Source organism: Gallinula chloropus (assembly GCF_964237585.1).
Source record: "Gallinula chloropus genome assembly, chromosome: 13".
Taxonomy (NCBI): Eukaryota; Metazoa; Chordata; class Aves; order Gruiformes; family Rallidae; genus Gallinula; species Gallinula chloropus.
Genome location: NC_140098.1, coordinates 10,123,030 through 10,147,766, shown reverse-complemented (window position 1 = coordinate 10,147,766; position 24,737 = coordinate 10,123,030). Strand labels below are relative to the sequence as shown.

Below are 24,737 nucleotides of genomic sequence, written 5' to 3'. Positions count from 1 at the left end.
GCAACATTTTTTGAGCATTATTGATATTACTGTTTTTCTCTTACTCAACAAAATTTGATCGTTGTCAGTCCAGTTTTATTCTACACTATTACTCTTAAGGCTTCACATTCTCAGCCCCCCACTCCCTCATGAACATATATTTCTTCTCCACCCCCTGCTGTTTTATAGGCTCTCTTATTTTACTTTTCCAACTTTTCCCAAAAAACTCAGGGTTCAAATGATATCTTAAGTTCTCCATCTTCCCCTGTTCTTATTGTATCTGAATACAAATGGATTGATAAACAACTCAGTGTCAGCACTCTTGGTTACTGCAGCCTGCTGTAGCTCACACAAGTGCCAGCCTTTCCAAGAGCAGAACCCGCCTATTCCTCATCTTTACTCAAGCATGCTCTTTGCATGCCATGCTGCTTTTGTTATATGTGCTCGTTTATATAAACACATACATGTAAGAACCCCCAACAATATACCTAACATCCATATATATTAGATAAAAGTAAATATAACTTTAAAAGAAAAAACAGCATAAACTTTACAACATTCCATTACATTCATAGCTCTATACTGCCAAAGAACAACTTGCTGATTCTGCACCTTGGCAAATGTGGAGCCCCTTCCTTCTGATTCAATTGTGATAGTTTTAGTACGACGCTGCAAAATTTGGTCAATATCTTCCTCACAGAACTTCGAGCCTTCATCTTCTTCATCCATAATGGCACCATATGCACCTCTTCGAAGCAAATCCTCTATTTCTTTTTTAGAGAGTTGTTGGATCTGGTGAATAAAATAGGTGTTAGTCTAGAAGAAAGATCCCTCAAAGCCTTTTCTATTTCTCCTTCCCTTTCCAATGTTTCTGCAATGTAACTGTGCCTTATAGTTTATGAACTTAAAATCTAGACTATTAAAAACTAAGAGAAAACCTAGTTGACATTTGAAATTATTTGTTATGTGGTTACAGTAAACATTTATATAAGTAAGTATCTTTTGTGTTTTGGCTATTCTCAACACCATGAAGAACTTAAACATCCCTGTTAGCAGGTAAGTTTTATATCTAGTATTATTAAAGTAACACATTATATAAACATGAGAGGATATAAGGAAACTAAGGAAACTTTTCTCCTCCTGTTAGCTTTGACATTACCTGCCTTGAGAGGCAAGAAATAGTGAAAGATTTAATCAGAGTGACTACACTTTAAATGTCAATTACATCGTTAGTCCACACCAGAAAAATTCAAAAGAATACAACAGAAAAATGGTAGCTTCTGTAACTACCCACATTTCCCACATAGATCCCACATGAAATCCTACATTTCCAAAAGCAAAAGGAAATTATTTCAGTAAGTCTACGTACACCACCAACACTGTTTTCTCTTCCACTCATACTCTGTAAGACAGCCTTATCCAGTCCCAGTTTCAGACTCGCTCTGTCAAACATCTCTCTCTCATAGGAGTTACGCGTTATCAGTCTGTAGACCTTCACTGCCTTGTTCTGACCAATCCTGTGACAACGGGCTTGAGCCTTTTGAAGGAAGTGACAACAGCAATAAGAACCTCAACTTATCTAGAAGTAAGAGATAACTCTTAACAAATTGTTTCTGCTGTAGCACAATCTGAAAACCAACAACATGAACTCAAAATGAAGTCATTTCACCTTTACTTAAATAAAAGCTATCAGACATTTTCCACATGGTGAACAGTTTTCTAAAAAAAGTGTAGTAAGTTAAACAAGTGATCTGTGCTGTGTGCTACTGGATGGTATTTCTCTTGCAGTAACGTTACACAAAAAGGCGTGCTAGCTCCCATGTCATCCCATCTCCTGATACAAATGCTGAGTTGTGACTGGAGAAAAGATTCCGTTTTGGCATCCAATCCCTATATTTGATGAATTCTCTGTCTCAATTCCAAAAATGAATCCCCTTCTATATATTACGTTTTAGCTGAACAGCTCTATTTCCATATACTTATCAGTCAGCATATGCAAAAATCTAACCCCTGCTTTAATACCATCATCAAAATCTTGAGCATTTTACTGACTCGTCTAGTTTACCTGTGTTGCTCATTGGAAGATTAATCAGTTAGAAATAAAGTTATAATCTTGCCAAATCTCGAGGACCTCTCCTATCCAAGCATGAAGTACTCAAAACCACTAAACACATCCTTTAAAATGTTCAGGTTTTTTTTAAATTGATACACGTTCAAAACAGACACAGTATTCAGAGTGTTCAAACCTGTATCTACCAGGTTTGATGACTTGAGCCTCACTGTTACGCTCAAAGGAAGTTACCTGCAGATCGTTTTGAGGATTCCAGTCAGAATCAAATATTATACATGTATCTGCTGCAGTCAAATTAATGCCCAAACCACCAGCTCTGGTGCACAGGAGGAAGACAAAGCGATCGGAATCTGGTTTGCTGAACCTGTCAATGGCAGCTTGTCTGAGATTCCCTCGTACTCGCCCATCAATTCGTTCATACAAGTATCTGGAAATCACCACAGAAATACAAAGAAATCATGTACAGGGGGATCAGGACAGATCTCCTGCTTGCATATTTATTTTTTTCCAGCATGTAAAAGTGACATAAAATAACTTTGTTTATCAGTGGGTAACAAAACCAGGAATCAGGACTAATTCGCGGGTCTGTAACACTAACACACAGCACTAAGTATGTGATTACACATACCAGGAAACGTGTATTACCACAGCACTGAAACACAGCATAACCTGAAGCACCATGTGGCCACCTGCAAGTTTTTCACATGCTATTATTTTTGGATCCCTGCCAAAGGCCACAGGAGCAGGACAGTGTACTTTTGGATTATATACCACATTGTCTGAACATGTTAGGGGCAACCAAGCAATCAGCAGAAAGCTGTACTTGGTGAGCTGTCATTGCACAAACTGCATATCGATTCTGTCAAGATTAAGAGAAATGGAACAAAAGTGATGACAGCACCTCTAACAGTCTTTATCAAGGCATCAATGAATCCAGGGCTTCCTAAAATCGGAAGCTTTAAAAGCCTGAAGTAGAACTGTCATTTCTGTTACCTTTGATAATTACAAAGACTCCTATGACACTTCTGAAATCAAGTGAAATGCTTAAAAAAGGAGCAAATACTTCTGAACGTTGTAAATGGAGCAAGATGCTGAATGCATATCTACTAGTCTAAAAGCTTCACAACCATTTTTCTTCTAATCAGCTATAAAATGGCACAGCAGATAATCCACAGGACCACAGGCATTTTGGCAGACAGCCATCTCCTACAGTCATGAATTCTGTTAAGTACCAAAGTCTAATCATGCGTGCACTCTAACATCTCTAACCCAACGGTAGCATAGAGCAAGTTTCTTCTGCTCCTATGGATTTCAGCAGATTCTACCTGTAGATATGATACACCAGTTTAGATGTTACATCATGACAGAAAAATAATCTGGTATGGAAAATACTCCTAAATACTACTGTGAAGTTAAAATTAGTCCATTAAAATAAAACATGCAAGCTCCTGACCTGTCAGCTTAAATAGACAGCTTTATAAAACAAAAGCCATAGAAGCTCTACAAAATTATCACAAAGACAGATACTAATATAATCTAGTAACAATGTCCAATAAATATTCTAGTACCCACTGCAAGAAGGCTTGACATTTCACTAATTTTAATTTTTTTACATATTAACTCTGTATTACTGTGTAGTTCACTGAAAAATGCTTCCAAGCGCTATGTACATTCCAACAAATGGACTATTAAGGCAACCAGAACTATGCCTTTCTATAGTTTTTCAGGTTGGTATAGCAACTGATTGTAGCCAAGTTTAAGGTTAGATTTTATGTGCTAAGGCTTATGCATAGTATTTAGTCAAGTGCTTAAACAGGCTCTTAATTTCTGTGGCGTCAACAGTATAATCAAAGGGTGCTATTATAAGTGACAGCAAAAGCCGATCTAAGGAGCTGCTTTATGGCTGGTGGTTCAGCTCTGCTGCAAAACTCAAAGCAGTAATCATTTAGGAGATAGGAAGCACATTTTTATTCTTACATTAATAAAAACTCAATCTTCAGTTGTTCACCATTTCATACTTATATTCTGTTGGGAGTAGGAAGCTGCATTACCCCACCTGGTTCAAGTTTAAGCACAATGTAAATCAAGGATGCATTCTATGCTTCTCAGGTTTGCATAGGCAACACTGAGCTTGAATTTTCATGATTTCTGACACACAGGGTATAAACAATACAGACACACAAAAAATTTACTCAACAACCTCCCTTCAGTTGTTCTCTGAAGTTTTTATTTATTGGTGAATAAAGGCTAAGCTGTGTCAGAAAACAGGAAGTTACACAGTAATTAGCAAAAACAAGAAACATCCTCTCTTTGGTATGGTGTAATCATCAATCCTGCACTAACATTCAGAGATATGCCCACTGAGAACAAAGAACTACAGGAGACAGAACTTGCACTATCTTACCTTTTATGTATAAGGTAATCCTCCAAAATATCAAGGCAGCGCACCATTTGAGAGAAGATAAGGACCTTGTGGCCTCCTGCTTTCATTTTTGGAAGGAGTTTATCAATAAGAACCAATTTACCAGCAGACTGGATCATTGCTTGCAGATGGAAGTCAGGAGCACTTGGGCTATATGTTTCTTTAAACTCTCCAAGGATTTTCTCTTCAGCACCTACCGAAGAAATTATTTCTGTATCTACAGGTGTACCTACACCAGTAACTCCACATACATGCAAGACTAAGTTACCAAAATCAGTGCTTGTACTTTAGATGTCCCCAATTAGCCACCACTGGAGACAGAACAAAGTTCTGGATGGATCTAAAATCTAGCAAGAACATGTATTTCTATGATCTTTGAAAACAACTCTTAATTTTTGAAGCAGACCACCAGATATAACACCCAGAATCAGATACATCCCCCCACTTCAAACTGCAAAAAACCAAAAATACAGCTTGTTCTCAGGTGTTCTGTAAAAAACAACTGAAAAAACAGAAGTTGCTTTGTGTCTAGGATATTTAAAATCAGACACAAGTCTGAATAACAGCATTTTGAAGACCACCTTCTGGAGTTCCACTAAGATTGAAGTCACAGCAAAAACTTGGAAGAGTTCACAGCGTATTTTCTTGCAAGCAGAAAAACACTCGCATTAGTTATAACAAAGTGAGAAAAGCAATGAAGACACAGACCACATCACTTACAAGAAACTTCTTAAAAGCTAGCTCTAGAAAACAACAACTTTGTGTTTCAGGTCTCAAATGAGCAACTGCCTTACAACCTTGCCTTAATCTATAAAAAAAATGCTTCCACCTAACCAATTCTTGGGAAGTCTGCTAAAAACATAAAAATTACCAAAAAGTTCTTACATATTTTAAATAAAAGCATAAATGTAGTTCGAAAAGAAATAAACCAGTCATTATCATGTGCTTACCTTTGATGAGGTAAGGGTGATTGCAACACTTTCTGAGTTCCATCATAGTGTTAACCAGATTGGGAACATTTGCTTGCCCTGCTCCTTTGGATAAGAAAGCAAAATTCTTCTCCAAAATTGCTCTGTAGTATTTCTTCTGAATATTAGTTAGTTCTACTTCAATTATAGTTTCCTCCTTAGGAGCCAGCTTTTTTTCTACATCTTCCTTTAATCGCCTGAGCATCATGGGTTTCAGGATAGCTTGTAGTTTCTGAACCTTAATGAAATAAATCAGTTTATTGGAACATGAAAAAGTAACAGTGTAGTTTAATTAAAATTTTGGGACTCCGTATCACTGCCTCCCCCCCAGTAATACGAAGTCTCTGCCAGGTTGGATACAGCCTTAGTCTTAACACCTTACTACTAAAGATTTTTCTGAGTACCCCGAAACCAAATATTAATCTCTTTCTTTTAGCATTTGTCTGCAAAGACTACACCTAGAAAACCAAAACACCTCAGTTTTTATTATCCTCACTATTTACTCCCCAAATTTAAACAACCAGTCTAAGAAATGTAATTTTTTTTTTACCTAGCTTTTTTCTACTGCCTGTAGAGTTTAGAGGAACAGCATGATGAAAGAACTCATAGGTGATGCACAGGGAGCAAAGGAGACAGTGGGCAGCAGTTACAGTTACCATCAAAACCAACAAGTTCTTCATTTAAAGGAAGTCACTCTTACACACTGCATCTCAAAACAAACTTATTAAACATGCAATACCTGTTCCTCCGTTTTAAGGTCTCCAAATTCTTGCATGAACGTAGATTCAGCAGGAAAACGCAACGGTTCAAGAAAATGAAGGAGGCTGAATAGTTCTTCCACAGTGTTCTGCAGTGGGGTACCTGTTAACAGCACTTTATGCTCCTACAAAAGGAAAAGAAACTCAGGTGACCTCACGTGCACACATCTGCAAAAATCTGTGTGAAGTCTGAGGGTCATAACCTGAAAACAGCAGTTCTGTGTGTCACCAGGTACACAGGTAACACAGATAAACAGATTTATAGAACAACAAGTATTTTCTATGAGCTTTTCTTAAAATTCTGGCTTCCTGTACCTGTAATGAAGAAACGAACAAGCACTACAAAATTTGCCTGGAACAGTCACACACGCATAATGCTCTCTCTATCGTGTGGAAAATACACACTACACGTTATCAGAAAGCAAGTAAGACAGCTTCTGAGAACATGTGGCAACAAGTGTATCTTAGTAATACTGAAGTAAAAAATGCAACGTTAGTCATTGTGCACCTTGTAGTAATGCACCAAAGCCTCAAGAGTCATGGTAGTATCAGCTTCTTAGTATCTTGTACTGTATCACATAAAAGCTTAACTATAGGGCTGGAAAGTAATTCTATTTTAAATTCCACTACTTGTTTACTAGTGTTATGACTGGCTTTTCTTGTTAAACAAGTTGTTTAAATACTTTCTAGGTCTTTAAACATTAGTTATAACACAAAAACTTGCACTAGAATTTCTATTACTATAAAGCAAATTTTAAACCGTATCTTCATCATAGTAAAAAAAAAGAATATGATCAGAAATATATTGTGCTTACAGTTAGAGCTTTTCACATTTTAATTACATCAAACAATGCCAGCATCATCTATCAAAAACACATACATTTGAATAGAGCATCAGGAATAGATACCTCATGAGGAGGACTGCTGGAAAGGGGTTTTTTGGGAGGTAAACCAAATTTGTGATTTATTATTGTATTGTACTTAACCAGAATCAAACCCAAAGACCGAAATACAGTTACTCACAAGGTTCATTAATTTTAGCCCTTCCAAGAGTTTGCAGTTTTTGTTCTTCAGTCTGTGAGCTTCATCAATAATAACACACCGCCATTCAATCGCATTTAACTCTGGACACCCACCAAGAATCATTTCAAAAGTTGTGATAATGGCTTGGAACCTGTAGGTACCTCGAACGATACGTCCCTAGGGATTCATCAACACAGAAAGTTTATTACATTACCTGCGTCTACTCCATTTAAAGATCTTGTTGCTCTAGTTTTATGAAGAGAGAGACATCAGATTTTACGCTATAAATTGTGATAAATATGTATGGGATGACAAAAGATCTCTATAACTCTGTAATTAATACTAATGAGTAATTATCCATAGCCTCAAATCCAATACTGTCTAACCAACAGTAAATTTTTAACCGCATTTTATTTAGATATAACCATCTAACAAAACCATTTGAAGAGATGCATGTAGATAGCACCATGTTTCCAGCCTTGGGAAAATCAGAAACACTGACAGAAAAGACCCTCCAGTCAGTCAATGAAAATATATGACATTAATATATTTAACACTAATTGAGTAAGTAATAAAAATATCCCCCAAGAACTAAATGAACATTGTTTATCCAGCTTACTCCACTTCACTGGTTATGACAGAAAGAATATGCTAGGCCTTCTATAAGGCAGTATACAGTAACTCACTAGAGAAACAAGATGTCATTTAATATTCACCACTACTTCAAGAAGTTTCCAGACTTAAAATTTTGTAGAAACACTACGATAGTTTAAAAACTTGTTCATTTATGTAGAATTTATAGAAAAAGAAAAAACCTTTTACAATAGTCAGATTTCAATTCTTTTTCCACATCATTTGATGCGAAGTATTCTGGACAAACCGCAAACAGACACAACCAGTTTACACTAGGAAAAGAAAATTAACAGCTATAGAAGGTAACAGAGCTTAAATCGGCTGTATTCCTGTTCTCATTGCTCTTCAAATTCAGGATCCAACTGCAACCATCTGTGTACATTTTAATCTCTGCATGAGCATCAGCGTCACTCCTATTCAACTGCAAATTACTCAGCATACTGAAACAACATACATCTTGGCGCAACCGCTTTCACAAAACTTGCTCAGTAAGCATATATTAAAGATGCTGGTATGTAAAAAGCTTCAAACCACATCATGGCATGTAAAATGCCTTTCAATACGACCTACGTACAAGTAATGTAAAGCATACTTTTCATTACTGCTACCTGACACAGGTTTGGGTAAGTCAGTGCACACAAGTGGCATTCCAATACCTGGGAGTCCCTGAAGTACATCTCATACTGCTGAATCATCTGCCTGCTGATCATACTTCCGTGATACACTACAACATTAAGGTCAGTCCACGTGCGAAATTCCCTTTCCCAGTTGGTTATAGTGGAAAGCGGAGCGATGATCAGAAAAGGCCCTCTGATACCAGCCAGCAGGATTTCATACAGGAACGTGATCGACTGAATGGTTTTGCCGAGACCCATTTCATCTGCTAAGATGCAATTTCGCCTGGAAGTAAAATATACATATTTGTTATTAGCATCAAAGAAAGCACAGACACTAAAGCTGGTACTCAAATGAACAGTTCATTAAAGCCAAGCTTAAATAGGCCAGTTTAACACTATAGCCAAAATTGAGGCACTGTAAAAAAAGTTCCCCACAAACGTTCTCCAGTTATGGTAAAGGAATGAATTTGGTACACAAAACCACAAGCTTTCAGTCATGTTCAGCACTGGAAAAAGCTGAGAATGGAATGTTCCATCAGGTTCTCCTAGAAAAATATTCCAAATACTCTTTTAGGTCTGCGCCTGCCCTAATTAAAGGAATTAAAATTATTCAGATTTCCTACACGTACATTCACCTTGGCAGAACTTCTAGAAATGAATGAAGATTCCATAAAAGTCACAGACGGGAAATATCCCAGCTACACTTACGTGAAGGGAGCACATTATAACTTCACATACAAATTGCACCTCACTTCCAAAACTGAGACAGGTACATAAAACCAAATTACTACACCAAGGAGCACTAGGTACTCAGCCTCAGCTGTACCTTCCATCCTCTTTGCAAAGACACTCACACAATTATGTTGTACCTGAATAATATGTAAACAAATTCTTTTTTTTTCAGATCATTAAACTGTGGTAAATTGGTACCCTCACAAACATGATTGCTACAAAGGGCAGTGTACCGGTATTCTGGAAATAAGGCAAGCAGGAAGATCCATGAATCCAATTCAGATAGAGATAAGTGATTATACTTCCGTAAATACACTATTAGCAAACTGAAGTTCACCTTGACCTACCATATATGAAACAAAATTTTTTACTAGCCTTATTTTTGAAGGGAGGTAACTTCATTTGAAACACATACTAATTCTAGAAACAATTTTGAAAAATGCAAGTGTTTTCCAGTTGTTTCATGAAGTCTGAAAGCTTGTACTTTGATGGAAGCTGCTTTTTGTTTTAACTTCCTCAGTCACTGCAAGTTTGTTTTGAGTTACATTTATCCCCAGTAAAAGCAATTCACCCCTGTGCATTTCACAATTTACATGAAAAAACATTCCATTCGTATACCTATTGTACCAGTTGAATAGGAGCCAGTTAAGTCCTTCCAGTTGATATTCCCTGAGCTGATTGCCGTTTTTATATTCCCTGGACTGTTCTATCTTCTTCCAGGAGTTTGGTGGTGGTCGGTCCTTTAAGGGAAAGATTAATTCATGTGCAAGTTGGTACAAGTGTTATTTTTCCGAAGTATTTTAACCCACTGTTAAATGTAACAAATTTAGATTTAGGATGCAATTACTCAACCTTAAGGGAAGGTATCATCATTAACATTACTTGCTAATGACTAGCCTGCAGAAACGTGAAATTTTTAATTATTTGTCTATAGAAATTAATAGTTTTAAAAATACTTTAGGGCTGTATTAGCATCAAGTTACTGATATAAATAGCCTGGCACTGAAATTCTGATACACTACTAATTCATTTCTGTGAAAAATGTCAAGAATCTTACAAGTTTCACTTTGAAACTCTTCATACAGCTGTCCTACAACCACAGTCAAGCGAGTACCTGGGACTACCAAAGTCCCCCAAACTTGATTAAGTCTGGGTTCTGAAGCAGTATGGGCAATCTGCACTGAGGTGCTGTGATCTTGCCCTTTCCTTTCAGTATGTGCCCTGGTTGCTGCCCATCACTCAATCTCACAACCAATTCAGTAAGTCAACACCAGGGATACAAAACAGTAGATTTGTGAACGATTGAGTTCCCTGAATCGATTTCACCAAGGGATCAGATGAAAGACAGCATCAGCATACACAGGATCATGATACAAAGGACATGACAAAACAGACTGTAACAGTATCAAGGTATATCACCTTAATGTTCCCAGCAAGCTACAGGAAAGCTGAGAAGGTACCTATTTCAAAACAACAATCCGAAAGAAATACAGATGCACACTAGTTTCCAAGCCTGGAGACTCAGCAAGCTGGGTACAAGCTTAGCAGGAAATTTAGCTGAGAAATTTTTGAAGCTTCTGACTGATATGAGGTAGGATTCCAGCAGAAAACACTCTCTTCAGCTAGCATCTACATTCCAATGTGATCACACATTCAAGCAAAATATTTTTAGTAGGAGCTTTTTTGACCAGCTGTAGACTTTTTTTTAACCATTTCTCAGTATTTATAAACGCATACACTGCCTCCAGACTCACGTGGCCTCATCTGACAGCTCTGAATTTTAGACTTGGGTTTTTTCTCTTTGCCGCCAACATCAGCATCATCTAACACGAGGTCTGTGTCTCTCCCCAGCTGCTGTGGCTTCCCCACCTCGCCCTGAGCAGGCACCTGCCCACTGCTCCGCACCAGGAGCAGCCACGCTCCTGCTCACAGGGCTTCAGGCAGCAAATACATCCTTGTACTTGCTGGAGCCTGAACACAAGTACTTGTTGCTGAAGCAGGGATGGCTGTGAGTGGTGCAGGGGCGCTTGAATCATCTTTTTCTCTCAAAGCCAAATACGGTAACAGAGATGTACAAAAGCCATTCTTCCCACATGCCAAAACAGCAGAGTTTTAAATAAACACTAGAAAGATGAACTGAATATAACAGGAAGATGTTAATTATGACTATTGTCATTATCTGTAAATGGAAGAAACATTAAAATAACTTTCAAGGCCGACAAATTAGAACTCTGTGCATATTCAGTTACGTAAAAGAAGTTAAAACAAGCCTTGTACTACACCACACAGGACACGTCTTACTGTTACAATGACATACAGGAATTTCAATAAAACTGTTTTTTTTCTCCTGCTCTACAAGACACAAGATTGATAATTTAAAGATAAAACACATTTCCTTATTACGTGTCTCTTTTTTCAGTTAGCCCCTTATAACAAGAAAAATAAAAGCAGGAAGTAATTACAGAATCTGTTTGACAGATCTCTGTTTGCCAATTTCCTTCAGTGCTGTAACACAAGACTTAACTATGTTCTCTATAAAAGGATGTTTATACTTTATTCTGTCTTCTCCTAATCTTAAACGTGTGTAGATTCTGTGATAGCCAGTTTATATGTGTTGCTCATCACTCACTTAAAAGCTCAGAAAGTTATGGCACTTCATATTTTTTCCTAAACAAAGATTTTAATTTTTCAGCCAAATTAGATGAGAATCTTTTATCTACATCTACCCAATAATACTATTATTGTTGTTAGGTAACAAAGCTCACAGATGCTTTACACAGAATGTCAATAAGCTTTATGTTTTAACACAAAAGTTTGAAGTTGGGAAAAATCAAATTGCATTTGCCAAGAGAGACAAGTAAATGAGGTATAATTTTACCAATCTCCTCGAGTCAGGCCTGGAAGCTTGCAATTGTTCAAATTCTTCTATTTTTGCTTGATCTACATCTTCTTTCAGCTCCCACGTACTGTCTTCATATGGCAACGAACACCATTTTACTAAATAGTAAATAACAGGCTGCAGAAGAAAATTCTCAATGTTATCAGCTTTTAATTTAGTATACAGACTGTTAACATGCCTTACTATTTGAGTAGCTAACTTACATGAAAGCTGGAAACAAAACCAGCATTTCTGATCCTGTTTTTAAAGATTATCTGTATAGGTTCTCGTTATCTACCTTTTAATGCTTGGCTTCTCATATTCTGCCACTTGTAGATAAGCAAAGTACTTCTCAATTGCACTGACCCACAAGTCTGCCTCAGAAGGTAAATTACTACATTTGCGATGTTTGGGGAAACCAGGGGGAACCAATTAAGCACAGATGTTAACCACAGAGGTGCTACCCAGAGCATTTCCTCCGCTCTACAGACCAGGCAAACTAAGCCTAAATCAAAGAGCTTGAGAAAGTTCCTGTAACAGGTCTTCTCAACTAAATACGAAGCTTTACAGGTCTGCTGGATGACACACAAAAAAATTTAGGAAAAGCCTCATGAGATGAAATCAAAGCAAGCTATTTTATTTAGATTTCTTTGGATTTAAAAAGTCATCTTCTACAAAGTTGGGGGAAAGGCTTATGACAACAATTGTTTTTCTTAAAGTGTGATAATACCAAGTGCAGCATATAATGAAAAGGGATTTTCATCATCGACCCTACTCTAGGAAGATCAATGCAAAAATCACTGGCTTCGTAAGTCTGATCATTCTGCTATCTAGAATAACAGAAGTACCACAGCTATTACAACAGCTTTAATCAACAACTTTGCCAGTCTTTGCTCTCATCTCACGTTTTTGTTCTGTAATAGCTTTCCAGAAGAGGTACTTCAAGTTAAAGAAGAGTTTTGGTGAGTTCAGGGGGAAAGGTGGCTATTGAAACACCTCTCATCACTGGCTGCCTAAAGCCCAGGGACAGAGTTAGAGAGGAAGAGGCCACCACCACTGCCCTGCCGCACTGCGCTTTTCTCAGCCATGACCCCACGTCCCCATCAGGCAGATGGGACAGGACATGGGATCAGCCTTTTGTTGACACTCATAAGGCAACTGTCAAACCTCACATTCATGTCAGCAGTGACCTAAGCTTCATCTACTGTGACTTATTCATACTAACATCGGCCACTGCAGTCTGATTTCTATTTCAAAACTCACAGCTAGCATATGGAAAGATGATTGGCACATCTCAAAAAATATTACTGAAGCTTAAAATTACTAAGGTGTTACTGTAAGTCTGCTAAAATTGTGATTACCAAACACTACATCGAGGTCTACCTTCTTGACTTGTTTTGAGACATATTTACCTCACCAGTGTCCTTATCTTCACAGAGAGATACTTCTAATACCCGGTCTACTTCAACATAGTCAGGATTAAAAGGTTCTTCTTCCATCTGCAAGACATGATTATTAAAATCAGTAGAGGCAAAAAGCAGCTAGTATATGTGAAGATTTAGTGTAAGCAAAATCAATTTGGTGGCTAGAACCTACTGAGGCTGTAATACACACCCTAAAGTTCTTTATTCTTTTTGGCAACTGACACTGAAGTTGGATCTGACATTAGCACAGGAAATGCAGTCATTTAGGGATGAAGTGCTGTCTTGGGGAAGTAATATAGCAGAGCAACTAACCATACTAACATCAACTTCCCCTCTTTATCACTTTGTTTTCCCCCCTTTACCACTCTTTTCCCAGTTTTAAACCATGTGAGTCAGGTTAGCTCACTGACTCCAGAAGACCTGTGCCTAAAATTACATTAAACAAACAACTCCTTGTCGCAAACAACAAGCCGCCCCAAATGGCATGGCTTTACTTCTCAGCATTCAGCTGTTCTATGCAAAAGCAAACTATTAATCACAATTTTACAAAGTAAAGAAAAGCTCATTTAATTGTGTATCTCATACTCACATCTGCAAAAAAGTGAGCTCTTTGTGCTTGCCTTAGTTTGAATCGTTTTATTTTCTGCTGGATTCTTTTATCCTTTAAAAGCTGTTGTTCTGTGGCCCACTCACAGTGGAGATAGGAGCTAAAAATCACAGAGATTAATCTTAAAATATTAGTAAAAACAAAAGCTTATTATCCACTTTTAATATACAATTAAAATCATCTATTTGATAAACCAAAATTTCACTCAAAAATAGTTTTATCATCTAAGAGAGTTTTCACTGTAAAGATTATTCTTCCAAATAATCATATTAACAGCATCTAGTTCAGTCAGTGTTTTGATGCTAGGATCCACAGAACTACAGATTCTCCCATGTGTCCCAAGAAGAGAAACAAGTTCTCAAGTAAGCTTAAGTAAACCAAGCTTAAGATCTAACACCTCTATCAGAAAATACCCAGAGATACAGATTACTTATATACTAGATCTAACTTTTTCACATCCTTCATGTGAACATTTCTTCTCCAGGTACTGGTGAACTATTAGCTGAGTCCACCTCAAAGGTCAGTGAGGAGCATCAAAGCCCATGCCAAGGAACATGCCATTGGATGGGATTGGGAGATAAGCACAAAAGGAAGAGAGTCAAAGGAATGACGAAGCATGAGCCTTGATACCTACACCACCTAACTGCACCCCCAAGCAAACCTTTCTGAAGTCAGATTGGTTTGACAGAAGCACATACATTTCTTCCTCACATCCCCTTTTTAATCTATTTTCATTGCTTCTTAAGCTTTCTAAAGATATGCTAGAAATGAAGAAGAGCTGTTGCTGGGTATTACTGATTTGCAGATGAAAGGACAGACCTTAGCATTTTAGAAAACAAGAGTTAAATGGTCTCCAGAAACTTGTGAATCCAGAGTCTGAATAGATGACATTTACTAGCAAGAATCTAATGAAACTACTCACATACATAAAATTAAAAATGTGCTTGCCTCTTCAACATCAAGAGCTGACTAGTGACAGAAAGATACATATGAAATTTAAAATGGGAAAATATGGAAGAAGATTTCTTCACTTTTTATCTCCTGCTTCTGATTTAAAATCATTTCTCTCGAGTATTTTTTTAAAACAGTAAGAGTGACTCCTACACCAACCTCTCCAAAATGTATGACGCTGTAAATCCAATCCAGGCTCACAAAATAGCTCTGATTTAAATTTATGAAATTAAAATTAGCCTCAGGCATGTATTCCCTGTTGAATGTAATAAATATATCTTCTCTAAAAGCTTTTCTGTTGGCAACCATCTTTGTCAGCTTATTGGTCAGTGCTGTTTTCACAATACAGGTATTTTTTTAAATTATGACCAGCAACATAATGCAGATTCTCAGCAATTTTAGGATTAAATTTGTAAAAGAAAAACCTCAAAGATAGCAAGATCTGGCTATAAGTAATCTTCAAACAATACCAAGCTTTTGTACATGAATATAGTACTTGTAATCAGTTTGCTCAACACCTGCAGTGAAACAACTGTATAATACTTACTAGTTCTTGTATTTTACAAAAAACTCTTCTGTTTCTACTGTCATTCCAGCAGATATCTAGGAAAGGAAATTCAAGGGAAATGTAAGGTGATGGACACAAAACCCTTTTTCAAATAAGCAGATTTATGTCATGACAATCACTCACTTCTTTTTTTATTACCCTGGAGGATAAGATTTTGTCTACAATTGCTGCATCTTCTTCACTTGGATTTTCCTATAAATGCAGAAAAACAATGACATTATTATTTGTAGTGAAGGCATTGGACATACCCAGAATTTCACTATACAGATATGAAGAAGTAACAAGTCGGACAGACAGGTTGAAAAAAAAAAAACAAAACTAAAAGACCCCAACCCACCACCAAAACCAACACAGCATGTGTCAAGCTCAGTTTAATAGATTTACCCTGAACACAAATAGCAAACGTGCTGTGGCATCAGGCAGACAAGGTCGTGCCTGGGAGTTCTGACAGGGCTTGGGTGTGACAGATATGGGACTACTGAGCTTTGCCAAAACTGAAGCTGTAGTTCCAGACACAGACAGCCAAACTTTAAACATTGCTTCAAATAAAAAGTTACCTTCCCTTTCATCTGTTCTGTTCCAAATCATACTATCCCTTCTCCCTCCCTTACAACTTTGGCATTCCTTCAAACGTCTCACAAGCACTTCTCTCCCCCCTGCTCCTTTCCTGACAGGTTATCTACCTACAGTGGCTCAACAGTACGTTTGAGTACCAGAACTGGCACAAGTTAAACAGTGAAGTGTAAATCTGAAGCAGGAGGAAAGGGAGGAGGATCCTTTTCGAAAGTCTTGCTAAGCAGACACCCCCACAGGCTATCTTCATTTTCTAGTTCTGAAAGTCCCATTACTATCAGCATACACCTTTTAATATGCATACAAAGGACAACATGTAATTTGAGATATACCTACCCTTAGGTCTTATCTTTAACTTCACAGAAGTCAATGAATGTTTATAACACAAAAGAAAACCAGTAATAAACCATTTCTTCCAGTTTTCAATGTCTGAGCAAGATGTCATGTTAAATAAACTACACCTTAGTAATAACATATTCCTTCCAAGTTGTAAACTTTATTCACTGAACTCCTTGAGACAACCAGAAAGTTCCCACTACAGGCCAGTTTCAACTTACCACAAATAATTGTAAAGGCTGTTCAGCAGGTAAAGGGGCAGAATTCTTTTTCATTTTCACAGAAACTTTAGCTTCTTCTTCTGATTGTTTTCCTTCTCCTTCTTCAGCATATTTTTTCCTTTTAACTTGACGATTTGATCTTCTCTTCTGCATGCAGGATTATAAAAATAGAGATCTCACAAAAAAAAATTCCTCTAAAACAAACTGGAAGTTTTGGGACACTACAAGCAGTACTTTAGCTATATCAAAGCCCAAAAGCCAAGACTGGATAGAAAACAGTATTTGAATCACAGAGGGGCAGAAGTAGCCATATACTATTCCAATCCATTATTTTTTTTCTCTTTCATATAAATATTTGGTACTTTTTAGACTTCAAAACACAGACCAACACTTCCAGAGTACGGGAACAAAGCTGATCCACAATAAATCTCCCCTAAGAATCAGTATTTCAAAAGCAGTTTCATAATGCAGCGTAACAGCAGCAGATCACTGTCCAATTCAAGAATCCAAGTGAAAGACAGAAAATATGCTGAACTGTGACTATTAAACAACAATGCTATACAAATAAATTATCAAGATTTTCATTAGTTATTTGTCAAATTGCTGATGAAAGTCTGATTTGATATCTAATAAAATTTGTGGCTTTGTTGATGTATTTTTCTCCTCCACCTTAATCAAGTTTAACAGCAGCATTTTGCTTACTTTGTGTTTTATTTCTCCAGTCTTCCACTCTTGTTTCTACAAGAGTCTGAGGACAAGCTCCAGTTGGAGAAACAATGTTCAGCCTAAGAAAATAATTCATTCTCACTCGCTGCTTAAGCTCTGAATACTTAAGATTATTAGGATATTGCATATCCTCTCCACCCCTATGTGCTGATATATGAGACACTGCAAATTTAGCTCTAAGATTAATTTCTAAATCTACTGGGTAAGTAACAACAGCAGAATGAAACAAGTCTGCTAACATCTGAAAACACTGCAATCTGCTTTATAGAACTGATGGTCACAAAAATAAAAGCAACGAAGTAAAAAGACCCAGAAAATAAATTAATTCTATTGAGCTGCAGAGAGAAGTTATTTTTGTTTAGGAAAAGCCATTGCTGGCTGCACTATACTGTAGTAATCAGCTGGGAGAAGAAGTTGTGAATAGAATAAAAACAAAAACCCTGTGGTCACACTGGCTTCTGCAGAGCAGATATTAAGTAACAACAAGATTGCAGCACAGGAACATTCTTCCTGACTGTTAAATTCAGCCCTTGGTCTGGTGGGTATCTGGTAAGAGACCTAGCTGTACTTTGTAAGGTAGAATAGTAACACTACCCATACAATAAAAATCAGAGAACAGGCATCGCTATTCTTCTAGAGAAGCCTAGACAGTGCTTTCATGAAGCAACTCAATCACCTTTCCATAATTATGTGGCCAGATTAGCTATTCTTCAGCAAAAAAGTGGGCTTGGGCAGGTTGGGGTGTTTACCACAAAAAGGAACTTTAGATTTAAACAGATACAAAAAGACGCATTAATGTAATAAATGTGACTACAGTGTCACATTATAGTTAACAAGGGGGGGGGGGGTTATTTCCTTATACAGCAAAACGCTGGCTAAAAGGAGCAATCCAAAACAACGTATGGATTAGAAAAGAAGTATTATGAACCAGGTTCAAATTTTCTCATTAAGCGTTTGTTCATTTTTTCAAAACGTAATGAGGCATTAACTGGGCATTCTCAATCCTTCTCACTATGACCTTTCTTAAAACATCAAGTCATTAAGAAAATATCAACAGACATATGGTCTCCAAATACTAAAATATAACCTGAGCTGTTTGTAAATAACTTATTTCCCTGAGCTGAGAAGTATGGTCATAAACAAATGCTCCAAGGAAAAAATGAAGTAATACCACACATTTTTCCAAGAAATAAATCAACATATTTAAGGAAACCCCTTACTGTGAAACTAAGCATGCAAAATGAATCAGGGGGGAGAAAAGGCCTTAAATACCCCCTCCCCCCAGCTTAGGAACAGACAGCTATTTGCAACAGGAAAAGAGAATAATAATCATGTTCAAAAAACTGAAGAATCAATTAATGAAGTAAAACTCCTCATGTCTTTGCTGTTACATTTCTCTCAAACTCCCGCAAAGACAGACTGGGCAGTGCTGTGACATTCTGTGGTATCATTTTTTCCTATCCCATGCACCCCTTATTATCTCTACCCTCTTTTCTCTTCATGCTAGGATCATGCTGTTTGGTGATACTCCCTGTCTATTAACATTAGAACTGAAAATGACCCTTGTCATGCTAGAAATTAAATATCCCGATAAACAAAAGCAATGAGAAAAAGAAAATACCTTTCTTATAACATTCGTCAGTCTGCAAATATATACCTACCTGATCAGAGAACACTACTGCTACGTTACAGGGCTTCAGAACCACCTAACCTGCTTTCACCTCCCCTTCAGTGTACTAAATGAACTTTCTATATCAAGATTAATTCCCCAAGAAAGAAATAACTTCATGTTCCCTTTCAGGTAACCTTTACCTAAGACAAGCTATCACATAAGTTAATAAAAAGTCATTCTGGAAAATGGTTTCTGATCCTTTTTTCCTCCCCAGCATTATCACCTGTGAAATACTAAATGTCAAGTCAGTAATTCATAATTGTTTTCGGACATTGTCATCAAATAATGCAATTAATTTTCATTCAACAGCCCCTTATTTTGGATACAGATTTCAACTCTGTGGATGAAATTCCCACAGAATAAAACCCTGTTCATTTCCAAGGTATTGCCTAACTTTTAATGGGTTTGTCCTAAAGCAACAAAGTTGCAGTAGTCATGAACATACACAGAAATAGAATACCATGTCCTACGAAAAGTTAGAGGTGCCACTGTTACACCAGGACAGTTTATGAAAACAATACAGAAAGTTACAAGGGAAGCACTCATCAAAGGTATGGCTACAAGTATTTCCTTCTTGGTCTGGCACTTCCCTGGGAAGCATTCCAGCTGCAACTAAAGCCTATCAGCATATTGATTGTCGCTCCCTTCAGATCCAACCAATTCTGCCCATTCCTACAGAAGCAGAGCTCAGAAGAAACAGTTAAGTATGAAACAAGCCTTTTAAACATTCTCAAAGAGCCAGTTTCACTTATAAACTTCTATTAGGCAACTTCTCCATTCTCCCCACAAAGCCAGCCAAAGAAAGGATCGGGTCTAACTGCCAGCTCGATAGATGAGTACGTACTTAAGAGTCTAGACTCTGTGGACTTGTCTACTGAAATGCCACAGATACGAGCAGGACGCTGATGCCCCATTACAAAACCTGCAAGATGTGCTGATTTTCAACTGGGATAACGTAAGGTTCTATCTGTGAGGGGTAGACAGCAGTGAGAGACTAACCTGTGTTGAAAGGATTATAACAACGTACGGGGGGGGGGGGGGGGGGGGGGGGGGGAGAAATACACAAGTAACAACACACATAAATTTAAAGGGGAACAATTTTGACCACTTACCTGTGAGTCTTCATCTTTCGATGGCCGCTGTGGTGTTTGCTTAGCATCAGACAATTCATCTGAAGATTCATTTTTTCTTTTCTGCTTCTTACCCAATGTGATGATTAGCTTTCTGTTGGGGAAAAAAACCCAAACCAGCATCTAAGTGAACGCCATATAAAAGCCCACCACATCCACTAGCAATCCCCATATTTTTTTTCATGTACAACTCAGGGAGCACCACTGTTTGTAAGAGTCTCAAAAAATGCTTTTGCATTGCACAGTATTTTCTGCTACTGTTACTGAATTTCTCTACAGGCAACCATTTACCTATTGCATACCTGTCTATATCACACATATTTTAGATCTATGAATAAGACATGCAAAATCCACCATTGTTGTCCAAGCTAAACAACAACGGTAAAGTTACAGGAAGTTAGTATAAATACCATCTGCAGATGATGACAGTAAATGATACATCATAAACAATTTATCATTGCAAAATATATATTTTCTTATTTTTACTGAACAAAAAGCAGCCATGGATAATAATCTGAAGTAATTCATAACTGCAAAACTTGTATGCTTAAGTAATCCAATGGTAAGAATGAAGGGAATGCATGAATCCTTTTTCCTTTATTTTCCCAGAGGGTAAAGAGAAACTGTATTCAAAACCCAGTAGTTTTTCTGTTTAAGAAATCTTCAAGCCTCTCAGAATATGTTAAAAGGCAACATTGCACTGAATAAATTAAATTCCAGTGAAAAAGCACCAATTATTTCTTTGTCCAGATTTAAAGGTTATACTGCAAATCACGATACTAATTCATCTTATTTGTTTTTAACTAAAGGGTGTCAAAATATTTATTTTTTCCTATTTGAAATGTGCCAAATACTTCTCTATAAATATGTTATCTGTGGCATAACTACAGAATTATGACAAGCAATCCAATCAAATCACAGCTAGAGAGCTGTTCTAAAATATGTATTTTATATAGTAACCAATCCTCAGATCTGTGTAACAGAAAATGAGGCAACTGTTCCAGTTCACGAGCCTCATCTGCTCTTTTCCTGAGCAAATGAAACAAGTCTGCAGTCCTGATACAGACAATACAAATTATTGTGCACCAAAGTAGCATCAAATACACTGGCCACCTGAAAACCCCCTACTAAGGCAGTGGGTGAAATACTTGCATCTCGTTTCCTTCACTTTGCAAGTGTCCAAGTAAGAGAACGATCATGAATTTACCACATCCAAACAGAAAATCTTAAACTACCAGAACAGCACAGTTTAGCCAAATGACTTGCAAAGGATTTTAGGCATAAGTTAATAAGCAACAAACATTTTCATTGGTTTTCAGTATTTACTGCTAGGTATGGTCACTGGAAAAGTTAAAAAAATAAAATAAAAATTCTCCACTAGCCTATTTTTTGCTTCTAGTCCGTCACGGGTGGCACTGGTGAATGCACGTTGAAATTAACCTGCAGCAAGCATAATCACAGAGCTGCTTGTTCGCAGAGCTCCTTGCTCAAAAGCGAATTCTGGTCCTCAAGTCCATGCCTTTCATTAGGTGCCCTCAGTTTAACTATTACTTAGAAAACGTGTTTCGTAATTGCAGAAAATAATTTCAACAATGAATACACAGGGTTTGGGTTCCCCCCTCCCCCCACCTTCTAAACTCTGATTAGGATTCTTTTCTTTTTCCCTTGAAGACCGTTGGATTCTCAGGTACTTGCCCAATATGCCTTTGCTGGTGACAGTTCTATAAACCACTTTTTGCATTTATTGCACTTGGTTTCACAGAATTTAAGTGCTACATCAGCACTTGTCAGCTAGTATGTCAAATTAGCTAATATATTCCAAAGTGATGCAGACAAGGCCTACTGTGATTGAACTTCTGAGCTGCTTGTGCTATGGAGTAGTGGATGCTGAAATTTAACATGGATTTGAAGGGCAAACTGATAAACTTCTGAGTGAGAATTTCTTGGAAGAACAGCAAATTCATGAAACAGTATCTACCCCACAAAGTTCCTGATTTGCATCTTCAGAGTTTGGGAAAATATGAAGTACCACCATGTATGTTTTCCCTGACATTGAATTCCTCCCACTGCTGGAAGGAGGACACTAGGCTAGCTGAAACTCAGGTCTCACCTGGACATGTGTGCTCCTAAGCTTTGCCCATATGTTAAGCGCAGCAAGCTGTGCTGGTCTGTACCTGTCCCTTGTCAGTATTTTAACTGAACGACCAGACGCTGAGCATGTTCAGTCTAGTGAATTCACATGAAATAATCCGTAAACTACTATTTTTTTTCAGTAATAAATAAGACCCCAAGTCTCCTCTGTGGTTTGGAGTAACAGCATTAAAGACCCGATGCACGTATGACATGTAGAAATGACTATGAATGTGAAACATGTTTTGATTTTTAATTGAACAAGATTACTAACAACAAAGAAAAAACATAAATGTTCTTTCATCAAGTGTTGAGATGTAAGTCAAGCTGGAAGGGGTCTCTAGAGGACATCTCGTGCCAACTCAATGCCAAGTTCAGATTTTTTTATGTTGACTAGTCCAGTCAAGTTCTGCTTATCTACAAGGCTGACCTGGGCAACCTCTTCCAAATTTTCATCTGCTGCAGTGAAATGGCAGATTAAAATACTTCATAACTGCACGTTGCTAAGTGAAGCCTTTGTATCCGTGCAACCACAGTTCATCCTCATTTCATGCACTACTGCCTGATGGTTTAGATTCAGGTTCCTTTTGGATTGCAAAAACACAGTATTAAGAAAGGCCATGACTATTTTACATTGGGATGTAGTGGTATCCACTGAAGAGCAGAGAATTTTATGGACCTTGTTGTTTAAAAGATGGGCTTATTTTCTAACTAGATTGCTGTAGCTGTACCTTTCCTTGCACATTTTTTTCCTCTCCTTCTCTGTAGCTGTAGTCCCTCCTTGTGTTCACCTCGTGCTCCTCCCCTCCAGTCTTACACAAAATATTCCATTCCTCTATCAGCTCATGTGTCATCTTGATCTTGTATTCCCTACCTCCTTACTTCTCGTCATGAGCACGTCCCTGAAATTTTCTTAAGATCTTTTCTACACGTTGCAGATCAGAATGTTTCCTCCTCTATATGGATATGGTGCCAATGTGAGGAATAAATGCAGAGTTTCATTTCATTCTGATCCCATGCCCAGAACCACAGTGCTCCTTGCTATCAGAAGTTGCTGAACGACAGTATGGTGCTAAAGTCACGCATTTCTATTAGTAAAAATGCAATCTGCTCATATTTTGGCCAAAAACTTCTAAAAAAATCTGCTATGTGAAAACAATGATTTTCAGAAGCTCGTAAATTGGATCAATTCCGTGAAATTTTTTCATTGAGAGCACAAGTTTTCTTGCCAGTTTATAAATTTCTGCGTGAAAGCATAAAGATCCTTGGCCAAAATCCCTCTTTCCACCCCGAAACAAACTGTTCTGAACAGAAACTATCTATTCTGTGTCTATGAAAAGGAAAGAGCACACTGTAGACACAGAATAAATAATATCACTACACTCCCTTCCAATTCCACTTTCTCTTGCCTTTTGAGATTTACAACGTTATCTTATTACATAACAGCTAGAAATACTTCAACAATTAGACAACAGATTTCTTCAACACATTATTTCCTTCTACAACTACAAACTAAAGATGTTGAGAAACTTAGACCACCAATGGAGAAGGTTAGGCAGCAGCCATCTCATGGCACATTATTACTTATGGTCCTTAGCACAAGGCTCCTAACATGGCTTAGATCCACAAAAGGGAAAGCCTTAAAATCCAAGCAAGACCACCAGGCACCCCTATTTGAGGAGTACTACTATTTCTTTCTTATAAATCACAAACCAGTAAGATCTGTTCCATTCCCCTTCTGTTTGATAGCAGAGAACATGACAGAAGAGTTGTCAGCACTTTGAACAGCTTTACAATTACAAAGAACAGTTTTCAAAGCCTTCCAAATACTGAACATGATTAAGTATTAAAGTGAAAGAAAACCAGCAAATATGTATTAGGAATGTATGACCAAGTATTGCTGGCCTTTGATGTGTGCCTTCAATACAAAACTTTACTTCAATTTTCCTAAAACAGAGAAACACCAAGCAATAAATTTAGGTCCAAAGCCACTTCCCAAACATTTTAATTACTAGCCAAAGCACTTTGTTATAATACTGGTGATTCAACTACCAAGTTGTCAACATTATTCATATATACCCCTAAAAACTTGGGTAAAAATCTTATCCATTAGCAAAACACAACACAGTATTTCCTTGACAAAACTCCTTTCCTTGGAAGGAGTACTACTGACAGTATAAAAACAGCTGCTCTTCTTTTCGCATGTGTTTAAGAAATAATACTAACACACTAACATTAGCCACTGTGTTCTTCTCCAGATATATCTCAAATTCATTTTAGGATTGTGCAGAGATTTTTAAAACGCTCCTGCAATCTTA

The 24,737-nt window shown here is 37.4% G+C and overlaps 1 protein-coding gene across 5 annotated transcripts in view; it reads right to left on the bottom strand.

Annotated features, from left to right (window-relative positions):
- CHD9 (chromodomain helicase DNA binding protein 9) overlaps window positions 1–24,737 on the bottom strand; it is a gene marked incomplete at its 5' end in the record, with an annotated part of 72,752 nt that overhangs the window by 20,861 nt on the left and 27,154 nt on the right. For all 5 annotated transcript variants that reach the window (XM_084270189.1, XM_084270190.1, XM_084270191.1 and 2 more), the window contains 16 exons: window positions 592–771; window positions 1,349–1,516; window positions 2,282–2,477; window positions 4,455–4,665; window positions 5,423–5,678; window positions 6,180–6,323; window positions 7,222–7,398; window positions 8,511–8,754; window positions 9,822–9,943; window positions 12,082–12,219; window positions 13,494–13,580; window positions 14,095–14,212; window positions 15,611–15,666; window positions 15,755–15,823; window positions 16,762–16,908; window positions 20,272–20,383. In XM_084270189.1, the coding sequence (XP_084126315.1) occupies window positions 592–771; window positions 1,349–1,516; window positions 2,282–2,477; window positions 4,455–4,665; window positions 5,423–5,678; window positions 6,180–6,323; window positions 7,222–7,398; window positions 8,511–8,754; window positions 9,822–9,943; window positions 12,082–12,219; window positions 13,494–13,580; window positions 14,095–14,212; window positions 15,611–15,666; window positions 15,755–15,823; window positions 16,762–16,908; window positions 20,272–20,383 (2,425 nt within the window). The remainder of the gene's footprint in view (window positions 1–591; window positions 772–1,348; window positions 1,517–2,281; window positions 2,478–4,454; window positions 4,666–5,422; window positions 5,679–6,179; window positions 6,324–7,221; window positions 7,399–8,510; window positions 8,755–9,821; window positions 9,944–12,081; window positions 12,220–13,493; window positions 13,581–14,094; window positions 14,213–15,610; window positions 15,667–15,754; window positions 15,824–16,761; window positions 16,909–20,271; window positions 20,384–24,737) is intronic.